Source organism: Esox lucius, chromosome 21, assembly GCF_011004845.1.
Source record: "Esox lucius isolate fEsoLuc1 chromosome 21, fEsoLuc1.pri, whole genome shotgun sequence".
NCBI lineage: Eukaryota > Metazoa > Chordata > Actinopteri > Esociformes > Esocidae > Esox > Esox lucius.
The window spans coordinates 28,828,235-28,844,788 of record NC_047589.1 but is presented as its reverse complement, the minus strand read 5'-3'; the positions used below and the strand labels follow the sequence as shown (position 1 = coordinate 28,844,788).

Genomic DNA, 16,554 nt, shown 5'->3' with positions numbered 1-16,554 from the left:
AGACTCATAGAGACACAGAAAACCCAGGGACAGACACACACAGGGAAAGACAGACACAGTCAGAGAGACACAGAGACAGTGAGACACAAAGACAGATCGAAACAGAGAAACAAAGAGACACAGAGACAGACAGACCGAGTCAGAGAGACAGACAGACACAGAGTCAGAGAAACAGAGACAGACAGACACAGAGTCAGAGAGACAGACAGACACAGAGTCAGAGAAACAGAGACAGACAGACACAGAGTCAGAGAGACAGACAGACACAGAGTCAGAGAAACAGAGACAGACAGACACAGAGTCAGAGAGACAGACAGACACAGAGTCAGAGAGAGAGTGACAGACAGACACAGAGTCAGAGAGAGAGTGACAGACACAGAGTCAGAGAGACAGACAGACACAGAGTCAGAGAGAGAGTGACAGACAGACACAGAGTCAGAGAGACAGACAGACACAGAGTCAGAGAGAGAGTGACAGACAGACACAGAGTCAGAGAGACAGACAGACACAGAGTCAGAGAAACAGAGACAGATAGACACAGAGTCAGAGAGACAGACAGACACAGAGTCAGAGAGACAGAGACAGGCAGACACAGTGAGACACAGAGACACAAAAACAGAGACACAGAGATAAAAAGGCAGAAAGATACAGCTACGCTAAGCCTCCACCCCTACACCACGCCTCCACCTCTACACCACGCCTCCACCTCTACACCACGCCTCCACCTCTACACCACGCCTCCACCCCTACACCACGCCTCCACCTCTACACCACGCCTCCAACTCTCTACCACGCCTCCACCCCTACACCACGCCTCCACCCCTACACCACGCCTCCACCTCTACACCACGCCTCCACCTCTACACCACGCCTCCACCTCTACACCACGCCTCCACCTCTACACCACACATCCACTGATACGCCTCCCCTTGGTTTCTCAGTTACAGAGGATCGAGAACTGACTAATGGCATGTTTGATGGCAGTATACAGACCTTAAATGAGCATTGAACACATGGTGACTGTAAATTGGTTTGGATAATGTCTCAACAGACCATTACCATAATGCTAAAGAACCTCATCCCGCAAATACCACACACTCACATAAAACATAAATCCACAAACACACTCTCACACAAACAGTAGAAACAAACATGGACAGGGAGAGAAAATATGGAAATGTGAAGTCCTTGTATTTAATTTATTTCCAATACATATGTTCAATACATTATAGAAACAAATTCAATATATTGTAAAGATTATCAGATATACTGAAAATCTGTCTGACTGTGTATAATATACTGAATAAAAATAAAATAAACATTTTGTTTTAACAGGAAAAACAGATCTCTTTTGAGGCCATGCCCTGTGTAGACATTTTTATGTGTACAGTTAGGCACACAACATAAAAAGAACATTTCCAAACATACAAAACAGTCAAAAAATTCAACAGAAACAATCACAGACAACATATTGATCCTCCATTACATTTTTTAAATGGGCAAGGGACATCAGAGTTGTATCTGCCCGCTTGTTCCATAAATAAGGTGTGAAGGAACTGCAGGCAGTCCTACCCAACTCGGGGGAGACCGCTGGAATCTTTCATGTAATCCACGGCTGTGATCTGGTTCTGAAATGTCTTAGTCTAGTGGAAATTAAAGATGATCAGACATATCAGACATTCAATGTACAACAGAGATCTGATATATTACACACATCTACTGAAAAGAGCATATGTGGAATGTAGTAGCATCAGGTGGAGTTCTGCATTGTCTCTCACACAAAATGAAAAAGATTTAAAGTCATCCTGAATCCCCAATGATTATCCTGTCATAACAATCATGTGACCCACAGGGTTAGTCTGAGTCCATGGACGAGTCTTTGTCGGCATACGAATCACTGGACGAGTCAGAGTCTTTGACAGGAGAAATGACCAAGGGGGCCTCGTTGGCATCTTTTTTGTTAAAGGGGCAGAAGTATGGGTAGAGTTTCTCGACAAAGTTGCAGCCGGTGAAAGAGTAGATGTGGGAAATGTTACCCACATCATAGAAGGAGACCTGCCCCCCCTCATAATCCACAAACACACCCACCTTCTGGGGCACCTCACTTAGGGAGAGGTGGATGGCTTTTTTTGAGATAGCGTTGTACTTATTTCTCGACCTTAGCCCCAATGTCCAGAGTCTCTCATGAGGGACCATTGGCGCTCTTTTTTTCCTATCCATGGACTCTCTGGCTACCCCTAACTCCCATCTGGTCTTACCCCTGACTAGCACCTCGTAGTAGAATCTCCCTGAGGAGAAGCCCTCCTTACCCAGCACACAGCAACCTAGGCCAAACCTGCCCGGATGGTCAGTAACATTCCTTTTGTTGCATCTATGCCTGACCTCTCTGCCGTCCTTAAAGATGCCAAGTCTAGCATGGGCTGTGTCTGGATCCAGGGTCACATCCACTGCAACACACTGGACACTCTTCAGCTCAGCGTCACGCAAACTCTTCAGTCCGCTCTTTAGTTTCTCCTGCAGCAGGGACACGGTTCTGACTGTCTCCTCCATCAGCTGTCTCTGAGACACCGCTAGCCTTACATCCCCCTTACATACCGGGCTGTAAACCCTGATCTCAGACCAGTTTTTGGTAGGCAGAAGCATAAAAGGGGATTGGGAGGTCGTGATGAAGTGGAGGTGGTCCTCAATTTCAGAGAGCTGCTTCAGCTCAGCATTTCCCGTTTGCAGAAGACTGATTTCTTGTTCCAGCTCTTTGACGAAACCGCTGCCCCTCCTCTTTACTGCTTCATGTTTCATGTCACGCATCTCCCTCTCAAACCGAATGAGACTAGCCTGGCTGTCCTCAATGAGATCCATCAGAGCAGTGAAGGCCTTAATCTGTGCTCCGTTTTCGGTCTCTCTCATTGTGTCTCTCCAGCTGAGCTCTATTGAGTCCTTGATCTCCTGGATCTTCTGCCGTCGCTCCAGGATCATCTGCTGCACCTCCGCCTCCCTCCTCCCCAGCTCAGCCTTCCTCTGTCCACACTCTTCCTCCAGGGGGACTGCGTGGTGTCCCTGGTGGTCCATCTCAGTGCAGACCCGGCACACTGGCATCTGGTCGGTCCGACAGAACATCTGCAGGAGACCATCATGCTTCTGGCACGTTCCGTGTTTCGGGTCGTCAACAGGATCCGTCAGCTTGTGTCTCTTCAGGGCTGGGTCTATCTGTCGAGGCTCACAGTGGGACTCAAGGGCCCGGCGCTTGGTCCCAATGAAAACGCCACAGGGCCCTTCTCCCAGTTCAGTTGCTTCCAGCTGAACTGCCTGCCTGAACTGAGTAGCCATATCCTCAACGAAAGTGTTGACCAGGAGATATGGCCTCCGGTCAAACACTCTTTTACACAGAGGACATTGGCAGAAGTCATTGTTGTCCCAGTATCCGGCGATACAGGCCATGCAGAAGTTATGTCCACACGGCGTAGACACTGGCTCAGAGAACACGTCCTGACAGATAAAACACTGGACCTGCTCTTCCGACAGGAGGCATTGAGCCATGTCTAGACAGAGACCAGAGTAACACTGTTAAAACATGTTGAAAGTATAAACCAATAAACATATCCAAAGTTATTTTTAAGGGGGCAATGTGTAAGATTCATACAGTATTACTAGCATAAATGCAAGCATAAATGAACGGAAGCCATCAATGTCGATGTTTCAGATATGTCCTTCTATGAAATTGTTCCAAGTGCCTGAGATATTCTCCATTTAAACTTTCTCACCGGTCTGTTTGTCAGTTTGCATTAACTTTTAGTCTTCTCATACTCATTTTAGACACTATCCTTCTGACCCTAAACCACCCTGGCCTATCTAATACTATACCAGTCTTATTTGGCAAGAGAAGACGAGGAGGAGACAAGTTGTGGTATTGTTTAAATTCAGCACTGTAAAACTTAGAGGCGGGATTCTACACGGTGCCCCTTTAAGTTTCCACAGGACATAAAGTATTTGTTTGTTCGACTCCAATATTTGTAAACAAAGTGAATATATATAAACACTCTAAATCCCGTCAACACGATCCAAACTATAATGTGGATTCCACAATGGTCAGTCCTTCCATCCAAAGCTCTGTCTTTGAATTTGAGGGTGGTTACTTCGCGGGGCCAAAACTCTGTTACTGTTTGCCACAGGCCAAGTCAAAACTGGGTAAAACTACTCACCCACACTCATGGAATACCATTCAGAGTGATGTTAAATGTTTTAGTGCATGTATCAATATTTTGTATGTGTTTTATTGTTGTAATGCAGGACTCAGACCTTGGTCTCAGTTGATTTCTATGCATGTATAAAATCAATAAAGTAAATCTCTGTCAACCCACCTGGTCTGCTGGTTCTGGCTGTCCGGACTGTGGTAGGATTAGTAGTACTGACAGGAACAGGACATTCAAAGTCGTTGTGGGTCCAGGGTGCAGGGCTCAGTTTGTCTATGGGTTTGACTAGTTTCGTTTCAGCCAAGTGACATTTTAAACACACCTCTTCTGAGTGTTTTCACAGAGACGCAATAGGAGGTTAATTATAGGCAGTTCATTTACTCAGATGACTCATAAAGAAAGAAGGGCATGATAATGTGTCACCATGCTGGAATTCAAACACACCACAGCAATGCGTCTTTATTTACAATATTCATCCCATGATGCACTACAGTAGGTTTACATACAGTACTGAGACCAGGCTGGTAGTAGATTTTATACAGTACCAAGACCAGACTGGTAGTAGATTTTATACAGTACCAAGACCAGTCTGGCAGTAGATGTAGGTTGAATATAGTACCAAGACCAGACTGATAGTAGATGGTTTTATGTAGTACCAAGACCAGTCTGGTAGTTGATGTAAGTTTTATACAGTACCAAGACCAGTCTGGTAGTAACTGTAGATTTATATAGAGTACCAAGAACAGTCTATATGTATTTCTGGCCATTGGGAATACAGATACTTGTACAAACTGCAATACCGATTTGATTGAATTGCGCGATTCAGACATAAAAATAAATAGGATGGAAAGTGTGAAGATATACAAGGGCTAGAGTTGTTTTATATATTTATTTATTTATTTGTTATGGCCTTCCCTTGTAGCAACTACTCCCTGGCAAGTTTGGGAGTATCAAAGATCAAGTCATCATCTTTTGGTATCAAAGATGTTACCAAACTGTTTGCTAAACCAGGAGGGTATTTTTCAGCACGTACACACAGGTTAAAGAAACCCTTCCTCTGTGAAAAAGCTAATTTGAGCTTGCAGATGCACACTGAACCTCGAGGAGTGGCTGAGGCATGACAAGAAGAGGAAGCCAGGTCCAACATCACAGTTCCCACTCCAGTTGGCCCTGATCTATTTGGAAAACCCCTCTATACTATATAGAATTTCCACTACAGTCATTCTCTCCAGTCAGTGAAAGGAAAAAGTGCACAAAGCGAGTGAAGAAGTGCACTCTTTGGGAGGAAGAACATGTGACAGAGTGGTGAATGTAAGTACACACCTGGCTGAAGAGGTGCTCCAGGAAGCCGTGGAGTTTCTTCTGCTTGTCATGCGAGATCCAGACACTGGTAGACATCTCATCTCCTACAGAACAAGAGTCACAGTCATCAGTCAGCATCAGACACAGAAAAGAGAGAGAAAAGAGAGAAGTAGAAAGAGACAAGAGAGAGGGAGGGAGGAGAGAGAGAGAGTGGGAGAGAGAGAAGGAGGAGGAGCACAAAGTTGTCACCTATGTTCAGCTGTGTTGGAGTGTGTGTGTTAGTGTGTGGGTGTGTGTGTGTGTTGGAGTGTGTGTGTGTGTGTGTGTGATAGGTCTTTGTTTTGAAGAATACAGACCAGGGAAGTTTGACAGGAAACAGCTGTAGAACCCCTTACGTAACACTCTACAGCATGTGGCAAAATGCCTGCCATGGTCTATCACTCATCCATACCCAATCACACTCATCCATACCCAGTCACACCCATCCATACCGAGTCACACTCATCCATATCCAATCACACTCATCCATACCCAGTCACACTCATCCATACCCAGTCACACCCATCCATACTCAATAACACTCATCTATACCCAGTCACACCCATCCATACCCAGTCACACTCATCCATATCCAATCACACTCATCCATACCCAGTCACACTCATCCATACCCAGTCACACCCATCCATACCCAATAACACTCATCCATACCCATTCACACGCTCCATACCCAATATCACACTCATCCATACCCAATATCACACTCATCCATATTGACACTCATCTACATTATGGCTATTCCATACACAATCACAAGCTTTCTGTTGTCATGGTGGTGGGTGGGGCTTTCAACACCCTATTCACTATGTACTGTACCAGTTGTACTGTGCCAGTTGTAACCAGGGCTCTGGGCAGATGTAGTTTACAATGTATTACACTGGATGCCAGTTAGGAGTCAGATCCTGGTATAAAAGCTATAATCATGTAGTCAGACAATCATCCTCAGTCAACCAGAGATGGAGAGATGGGCTATTCGACACAGTGGTTGAGCAGTGTGTGTGTGTATGTGTGTATGTGTGCGCGTGTGTTATTAGATGTTGTGGTTGGGTAAGGTGTGTGTGTGTGTTGTGGTTGGGTAAGGTGTGTGTGTGTGTGTTGTGGTTGGGTAAGGTGTGTGTGTATGTGTTGTGGTTGGGTAAGGTGTGTGTGTGTGTGTTGTGGTTGGGTAAGGTGTGTGTGTGTGTGTTGTGGTTGGGTAAGGTGTGTGTGTGTGTGTGTGTGTTGTGGTTGGGTAAGGTGTGTGTGTGTGTGTTGTGGTTGGGTAAGGTGTGTGTGTATGTGTTGTGGTTGGGTAAGGTGTGTGTGTGTGTGTGTGTTGTGGTTGGGTAAGGTGTGTGTGTGTGTGTGTGTGTTGTGGTTGGGTAAGGTGTGTGTGTGTGTGTGTTGTGGTTGGGTAAGGTGTGTGTGTGTGTTACACTGTGGACTAGATGAGGGCTTGAACTTCGATCTGTAAAGTAAATCGTTCTGATCCTGGGCTGTCAGTCAATATGACTAATGTAAGGCAGGGGAGGTGAGCCTGGGTCATGAACATCTACTCTAAGACAATGCATTATCACACACACACACACGTCCATTCACAGACACCCACACCTGATGTTCCTGGGACGTGAAACAGAGGTTCTTATTATTTGGACAGAACTAGATATTGTATTTATTGTATTAGAACATCCATGGGACATCTAGAACAAGCCGGAGTCCTGCGTTCCGAACGGCGCTTATTAGCGCACAAACTGTGGCTGAACACGAGGCTGATGCTTCAGATGCATGGTCACTGTGTGTAGAACTACTGCGGGGGGGGTACGGGGTGAGGAGGCGGCGCATTTTACCTGAGTCCATGTCGTCAGAATGAACATAGGAGCTGCAGTGACTGCTACAGACGCTGGTGAAGGACGCAATGGAGTTCCTGTTGCTGTTACAGTCACTAAGGGAAGACACACAGGAAGACATCATCCACCACGTAGACATACAATGTCACTGCCTCTAATACTGAACACTGGTATTAATCTATCACTGCCTCTAATACTGAACACTGGTATTAATCTATCACTGCCTCTAATACTGAACACTGGTATTAATATATTACTGCCTCTATTTCTGAACACTGGTATTAATCTATTGCTGTCTCTAATACTGAACACTGGTATTGATCTATCACTGCCTCTAATTCTGAATACTGGTATTGATCTATCACTGACTCTAATGCTGAACACTGGTATTGATCTATAACTGTCTCTAATACTGAATACTGGTATTGATCTATCACTACCTCTAATACTGAATACTTATATTAATCTATCACTACCTCTAATACTGAATACTGGTATTGATCTATCACTACCTCTAATACTGAATACTCATATTAATCTATCACTACCTCTAATACTGAATACTGGTATTGATCTATCACTACCTCTAATACTGAATACTGGTATTGATCTATCACTACCTCTAATACTGAATACTCATATTAATCTATCACTACCTCTAATACTGAATACTGGTATTGATCTATCACTGACTCTAATGCTGAATATTGGTATTGATCTATTATTATCTATTATACAGCCTCAGTGTGGAGTTAACAGTTATTAGAATAGGCTAATAATCACCCGTCAACCTCCCATCATCCCTTCACCTCCAGGCATCACACTACCTCTGTCATCCCTCTATCTACTGTCATCCCTACACTCGTTGTCACCCCACCATATCCCCTCATCACTCTCACTCCTTTTCTTCTCTTCACTACAGTAGAAGAGAAGAAAAGGAGCCCTGCTCTCATCTCTTTCGCCCATCCTCCTCCCCTCCTCAATCCCTCCCTCTCCCAGAATCATCCCCCTCTCTCTCTGTAATTACCTGTAGCTGTCTCTGTTGCTGATGGTGTCATGTCCCGAGTCCTCCTGTTCATCTCCCGCTACGTTGAAACACACCTTCTTCCCATTCTTCTCTCCTCTCTCCGCTTCGCTTTCTTTTTCTCCTCTCTCCCCTTCGCTCTCCGTCGAGATGTAACTCTCTGGTGTCTTCATGTCCGAGGCAGGGGGGAGAGTAATCGAAGAGAGCAGACTGGGGTGGGGGGGAGGAAAAGAGAGAGAGAGAGAGGGGCGTATTACTAAGAATACACCCAACAGACAACATCCCCAACAGACAACAGACTACATCCCCAACAGATAACAGACAGCATCCCCAAAAGACAACATCCCCAACAGACAACATCCCCAACAGACAGCATCCCCAACAGACAGCAGACAACATCCCCAACAGACAGCATACAGCTTCCCCAACAGATAACAGACAGCATCCCCAACAGACAGCAACCCCAACAGACAGCCGACAGCATCCCCAACAGACAAAAGACAGCATCCCCAACAGACAGCAGACAACATCCCCAACAGACAACAGACAGCATCCCCAACAGACAACAGACAGCATCCCCAACAGACAGCATCCCCAACAGACAGCATCCCCAACAGACAGCAGACAACATCCCCAACAGACAGCATCCCCAACAGACAGCATCCCCAACAGATAACAAACAACATCCCCAACAGACAGCAGACAACATCCCCAACAGATAACAGACAACATCCCCAACAGACAGCAGACAACATCCCCAACAGACAGCATCTCCAACAGACAACATCCCCAACAGCCAACAGACAACATCCCCAACAAACAGCATTCCCAACAGACAGCAGACAACATCCCCAACAGACAACAGACAGCATCCCCAACAGACAGCAGACAACATCCCCAACAGACAACAGACAGCATCCCCAACAGACAGCAGACAACATCCCCAACAGCCAACAGACAACATCCCCAACAGCCAACAGACAGCATCCCCAACAGAGAGCAGACAGCATCCCCAACAGACAACATCCCCAAAAAGATGACAGACATCATCCCCAACAGACAGCAGACAACATCCCCAACAGACAGCATTCCCAAAAGACAGCATCCCCAACAGACAGCATCCCCAACAGACAGCAGACAAGATCCCCAACAGCCAACATCCCCAACAGACAACATCCCCAACAGACAACAGACAGCATCCCCAACAGATTACAGACAGCATCCCCAACAGACAGCAGACAACATCCCCAACCAACAACATCCCCAACAGACAGCATCCCCAACAGACAACAGACAGTATCCCCAACAGACAACAGACAACATCCCCAACAGACAACAGACAGTCTCTCCAACAGACAACAGCATGATCTAAGACTTCCATTCAGCACTCCTCAACAGCCCACCAGGATGACTTCACACAGAAAACATGCTTCACACTGATTCAAAGCTGATGTCATCAAGACGTCTGTGCATGTCTATGTGAAGAAAACGTGACAACGTGAAAACATATAAATGGATGAGTGTTTGTGTGTGTGCTGGCATGCATGTTTCCACTGCAGCTGGTGTTCACTAACAACGTCAAACCTTCTGCAATCTGTGTTAACCATCACAACCCATCACACACTCCTTTCTATCTCCGCTCCATCCCACACTCTCTCTCTGGGTCTATCTCTCAGTTTCTAGTGTTCTATCTCTATTTGTTTCAATCGGTCCGCCTATCTAAATTCAGTTCAATAAAAAGAATTTGCTGGCATGGGAAACATCTGTTTACCTCACGCAAGCAAGTGGAAAATCAACAGCAGCTGTGAAAGGTCATTCTTGGTCTAGTCCCTGAAACAAAGACAATGTGTATTGCTGAGTTCTCCTCACAAATTGTTTCAGGAAGGTAAGCGAAGACGGCTTTGTGCCTCTGCCTCACTTTCACTGACTATCTCTGGAAGGGTTATTATTAATAAAAAGAAATGACGGGACCTCAGATTGGCAAGAGCCTTGTTGGTCAGACGACAAGGCGCTGTCTTGCTTCTGCAGGATCATACTCCACAACATCCATGGAGTATGTCCTCATCTCCCACAGGTGGCGGCACTGATACCAGCTCTCAGTTGCCAACAAAACCCCTAAAACCTATCTAGAACACATCAGCCCAAATCCGCTGTCAAACTAATCCACATGCTCCACTGTCCTTCAGCTGTGGCTCACATCCACTGTCCCAAATCACCCCTACACTAAACCCTACTGGTGGGCCGTAGGGGGCTGGGATCATGTGGGACAGTCAAGACACTGTAGTTTCAATGTCTTTTCTCCGTGGCAGCAACCCGTGTAGACAAATACAGGGAGCTGTGTTTCCAACCAACACGAGGCCCGGGTCTCTGCATTGGTCTGTACACAAACCAGACACACACTCAGAATGCCATGCCGGCTGGCATTTGAAAGTCCTCCCACTCATGCCAGCCTCTGTGTGTGTTTCCCATTCTGTCATGGCAGTCACCCAGGTCCCAATGGGCGTACGGGGAAGTAAACAAGCCGCCCTCTTGTCTCACACACGCACAACATCACACGATAGATTATGTAGCCGCTTTGTCTGTTCTGCCATCCTATCGTCATCTCCTTCGTCTCCCCCTCCCTCTACCCCTCTCTATCCAATCCTCCCTCCTCGTCCGTTCAGAGGAGCCGGGATCCCCGTCGATGCCCTGTCGATGCCCACTTTAATGCCCACTCTGGAGCACACGACAATGCTCCTCTAGCATGCAGTGGAATTCCATCGCCATGGAGAAGGGTCTGATCATTGATTTTTCTGGTGCTTAGTCCTGGTTCAACAACAAGGACAACTTGACATTCCATAAGTGTTTGAAAATAAATAAATTCATGAGACCAGCATATTGCTAGAAAGCGTGACCAGTGGTAAGGTTATCGAGTTATAACTGCCTGTAGATCAGCAAAAGTATGAACACCCCACTTAATATGATCACTGCAGTTCTGACTTGTTTTCATGGAGTATTTTGCCAAAATCCATTATGATGGTGTTTATATTTAGCTACCCTGGTAATGTGTTTGTGCTGCCACAATTCACTCGCATTTATTACAAACGCAGAAGCTCGTCCTTTGTTATATAGTAGAGCAAAGAGTTAAGGGATATTTAAATCCTTCTCGACCAACAACCAACCAGTTTGGGCAGGCAAAGGGCCTGTGGGCGTGGCATCAGAGGTAGAACAACCCGGTAGGGCGGGGTCATAGGGCATACGGAGAACAGAGAGGAATACAGAGGAAAAGTAGAGAGGAAAGGAAACAGGGAAAGAGAAAAGAGAAACATGGTAAAAGACAAAGCAATGGTCAAGAGGGAGTGAAAAAAAACAAAACGTGAAAAAAAAAACGAAAAAGTGTTAGATAGACTAACCTTTTCATTTTTACATTCATTGTCACCATTGACGGCACCAACTTGACATTTGTACTTGGGTGTTGTTTCTGAATTTAAATGTAATTTATGACATCTCCCTAGCCAGACACTGCTATAGTATCCAGGTCTATGGTACCTCTGGTACTCTCTCCTTCCATATTTATAAAAACAATTTTCACAAGATTAATTTTGGGGACCGAAGTTTTAGTAAGAAACTCTGTAGGAAATGGAGCACTATTTAATCCAACGATTCTTACTGGTCGTTTTTTACAAGCCGGTAATGTTATGACCTTGCTCACACTTTAGGTTAAATACCTTTTTTGAGCTTGACCCCCGCTGACACTCCACACTCCTGCTCCCCCAGTTATGATCCCACAAAATCTCTTCCAAACTCAAAGCAGATTTTTTATCATCTGGGTTCTTTTTGCCCTTCATTTGTTGACACTTCGTTTACATTCTGGAATCTTTCGGAGGCCCTGAACTAAAGAGCCAGATGGGCTATTAAAGCGCAATTAAAATCCAGGATCGACATTCTTCCAGAACGATCTATAAAGAAATTCTCATGTAATTAATCATTGACATCACATTTCATAATAATCCTCTCAAAACTGGAGATCTTTAACTGAAACACATACTTGAGAAAAGATAAAACAGAATTTTGAGAAAACACATCAAACTCCATGTTTAGGGGAACCCGTTAGAGATAAGAATCAAATGTGCCTACATTAACACTGTGAATTTTTGTGGCACGAAGGTTTGGTCTATTAATTGAATCTTAACAAAGACAGAACATGTTGTGCTGTAGTTTTTGTCCTCCAAGGAGCTGGGATTTACCGGAGAGAAGAGGACAATGTGTCTGACAGAAATAAGTAGCTTTTGACACTCGATCATTTAGAAGAGGTCAGAGCCCCCCTTGTTCCCCTCAGCCACCATGGCATCCCCTTTACATCTGCTGCTTTCACTAATCACACTCAAATCTTTTGGTAACCCTTTGTTCTCTGGGAAGAATATTTTATGTTTTATACGAAACAGGCAAATTGTTCTAATCCAATAATTCAAGGCCAAGCTGCGGAAATGTCGACAGCCAGGGGGGCAAGAGCGAATAGTCAGTGAGTAGATGATCAGCGCCAAGATGGAAGTGCAGCTCCAGAAGAACATGGTGGGAAACTTATTTTTCAAAGAATTCCCATTCTGTCAGACATTGAGACCAAAACAGAGATGAACTTTACAAAACATGTTTTAGCGATGTATATCTACATTAGCTGCATACACATTATAGAGCGTTATGGACACATTATGTACAGTTTGTTCGTGTCTTGTTCATTGTCAGACTATAATGGTTTTTCTTCAAAAATTTATTTTTCTACAATGCTAATTCTTCTTTCACAGTACTGACAAATGGCAAACACATCTCCTCACGTTTTCCCTTCTCTGGGTCAATGAAACGTTTAGGCAAATGCACTTACTGTCCCACTGAGGTACAGTGCAGGAGAAGAGACTAATAGTTAAAGTCCTCATGTTGACCTGCTCCAGAAGGAACAAGCCCCACCCACACCCTCTTGAAACCAAAGTGCCTGTCATATTCTAAGCCCCACCCACACCCTCTTCAAAACAAAGTGCCTGTCATATCCTAAGCCCCACCCACACCCTCTTGAAACCAAAGTGCCTGTCATATTCTAAGCCCCACCCACACCCTCTTCAAAACAAAGTGACTGTCATATCCTAAGCCCCACCCACACCCTCTTGAAACCAAAGTGCCTGTCATATTCTAAGCCCCACCCACACACTCTTCAAAGCAAAGTGCCTGTCATATTCTAAGCCCCACCCACACCCTCTTCAAAACCAAAGTGCCTGTCATATTCTAAGCCCCACCCACACCCTCTTCAAACCAAAGTGCCTGTCATATTCTAAGCCCCACCCACATCCTCCTCAAAGCGGCTAAACAGAGGTAGAGAGACAAAGACAGTGATAGTGAAAGAGGGAGACATAAAGAGTTCTTCCCTCTCTTATTAGTTTTTGCCGGACCGCGTAAGCAGAACCAGACTAAAAGGGCGAGTGTCTCTTACTGACTTACTGACTAACTGCCAGACTGACTGACTATCTCTTGTTAAATAGTGTAGCGGTTTGAGACACAACCTACAGAACAACAGGTCCTGTGTTCAACTCCTGTCATTGTCAAAAACATTATGCCATAGGATCTGTTCAGGACAGACAAAAACATTGCTGGCTACAACCTTCTGTAGCTACGAATAGGAAGCCTAAAATAAAACATTTCTGGTGGATATTAGGATTTGTTCAGGATAGACAAACTGGCTACACAATTCTCTCGTCCTTTCACTTGTCGAAAAATCTGTTATCGTCACCTATATTGATAGTTATTGTATCAATGTCATTCATGAATGGCTAATAAGCTGTTAAAACAGCCAGTGGCAAAAGCCATAAAGTTCATAGATTCTAGTTGTGGTTAAACTTAATAAGAAATGTTACTCAGTTTATCACAATGGTCAATGGTGTCTAGCTAAATATTCAAACTGCGTGATGTTACAGCAAATGTTTTGCTCTGTGGCATAGTGGTTAACTTGAACAAGGGAAGAGCCACAGGATGAAAGCAGCCCTTTCAGTCCATGCCTCTGTAGTCCTGAGCCTGAAGCCAGTTAAAGACAACCTCTCACGTGGGAGACCCAGGTTCGCCTCCAGGGAGGCGCAACAACGATCACCTCTCTTAACTGCGGGCCGGCTGAACTAGGCTTGCCTGGTTCCTTGTTCATCAAGGAGTCTCTTTAATGAAATACATCATGGCCCTTGACAATAGCCTTTAGTTGGACATCCATCTCCCTCATCACAAACAGCCTCAGGATCACAGATCCCTCAGACCCCTCAGCAGGCTGGTGAAATCCAAGAGGACAGGAACCAGTCAGAGAGGACAGATGTGCTGGAGTACTGGAGCTGAAGGGAGAGGTTCATGGATCCCAAATTGACCCCTATCCCCTACATAGTGACCCCAACTTGACCCCTATCCCCTACATAGTGACCCCAGCTTGACCCCTATCCCCTACATAGTGACCTCAGCTTGACCCTTATCTCCTACATTGTGATCCCAACTTGACCTCTTATCCCCTACAAAGTGACCCCAGCTTGACCCCTATCCCCTACATAGCGACCCCAGCTTGACCCTTATCCCCTACATTGTGATCCCAACTTGACCCCTTATCCCCAACAAAGTGACCCCAGCTTGCCCCCTATCCCCTACATAGTGACCCCAGCTTGACCCCTATCCCCTACATAGCGACCCCAGCTTGACCCTTATCCCCTACATTGTGATCCCAACTTGACCCCTTATCCCCTACATAGTGACCTCAGCTTGACCCTTATCCCCAACAAAGTGACCCCAGCTTGCCCCCTATCCCCTACATAGTGACCTCAGCTTGACCCTTATCCCCAACAAAGTGACCCCAGCTTGCCCCCTATCCCCTACATAGTGACCTCAGCTTGACCCTTAGGAGGAGGGGAGGAGGAGAGGAGGAGAGAAGAGGAACATGGAAGGGAGGGAGAAGGGGAGAGGGAGAGGGGAGAGAGGAGATGTATAGACCGCGTTGTCAGGCACATCCTTGGACAGCTGTGAGATCTCTGTCTGGAGTCTTGAAACAAAAGGTCAAAGGTTGCAGTGGTCACTGCCCAGAACTTACGCAATAAATACCTATTCATGTATTCTCTCTCTATTCCCATTTCGTTCCTCTAGCGATACTGGAAGTTGGAAATCTGTCGCCACTTTGGAGAGGCAGAGGGAAGGAAGTGCTGATTGAAACAAAATAAATGTTTCCTTTGTTCCAAATGTGACTGATTTAATTCATGAATATATGTTACAGAGAAACAGACAGGAGACAACATCAGCTACACCCTGCAGATACTTCCAGAGACGCAGAAAGGGGCAGAAAGGGAGGCTGAGGGGGAGGCCTACAGAGGGATAGGGGGAGGCCCACAGGGAGAAAGGGGGGGGCCCACAGGGAGAAAGGCATAGGTTCTCAAGGCAACAGGTCATACATCGCAATGCAGTGTTTTACAAGTAAAAAATAATATTTCTGGTAGCGCAGTCTGGCCAAAACAACAATGTGGCTGTATGATTAGCGTTTGCATTCTCAGTTCAATAGCATTGCTTGGGAACTTTGACACAAAGGGGTAAAAGGTTCAAATGCAGGCCAGAAAATGTGTCCTGGCTGCTGCTGGGGTCAACACAACCTGTTGACTTTTCGCTGATATTTTACATCCGACCCCTCACAGTCTTCTCCTCCAGCAAGCTCTCATTGTCTACTGACCTGATGTCTGTTCACACAAACCAATGCATCCTCTCTCAGCGGAAGAGCATTTCAGATCTGGTGAAAATATCGAGACGTCTAGACGCAATCGTTGGCCTTCAGATTACATCTCAGACTCACATTAAACAAAGGGATTTTGTCTCTAATCTAAAAAACAGAGCCAGAATCATGTAGTGTAAACCCAGTATTATGTAGCAGATGAAGAGAGAAAAAGACAGAAAGAGAAGGAGGGACAGACAGACAGACAAGACAGGGAGATTTGAGATAATCTCCTTTAAAGTGACCTTCTGCTTCAGGAGATGCATACCTGGCAGTCCTGTGCTATTGCTATCAGACTTAACAGGACAGATCAATAGTCTCGGTAATCCACAGACAAGCACTGACATGCACGCACAATCTCCCCCACACACCCACACACACACATTTACCCCAAGGCCCATAGAGGTCAGA

At 45.5% G+C, this 16,554-nt stretch overlaps 2 protein-coding genes across 2 annotated transcripts in view; both read right to left on the bottom strand.

Annotated features, from left to right (window-relative positions):
* Positions 1-16,554, bottom strand: part of prex2 (phosphatidylinositol-3,4,5-trisphosphate-dependent Rac exchange factor 2) — a 135,114-nt gene that overhangs the window by 39,719 nt on the left and 78,841 nt on the right. Inside the window, exons 26-28 of the mRNA XM_034289308.1 lie at positions 8,403-8,609; positions 7,376-7,470; positions 5,511-5,593 (exon numbers count right to left, since the gene is read on the bottom strand). Of these exons, the coding sequence (XP_034145199.1) occupies positions 5,511-5,593; positions 7,376-7,470; positions 8,403-8,609 (385 nt within the window). The remainder of the gene's footprint in view (positions 1-5,510; positions 5,594-7,375; positions 7,471-8,402; positions 8,610-16,554) is intronic.
* On the bottom strand, positions 1,276-4,426 carry LOC106024853 (E3 ubiquitin-protein ligase TRIM41). Its single transcript, XM_029116178.2, has one exon. The coding sequence runs from the start codon at positions 3,532-3,534 to the stop codon at positions 1,855-1,857; it is 1,680 nt and encodes a 559-aa protein (XP_028972011.1). The 5' UTR covers positions 3,535-4,426; the 3' UTR covers positions 1,276-1,854.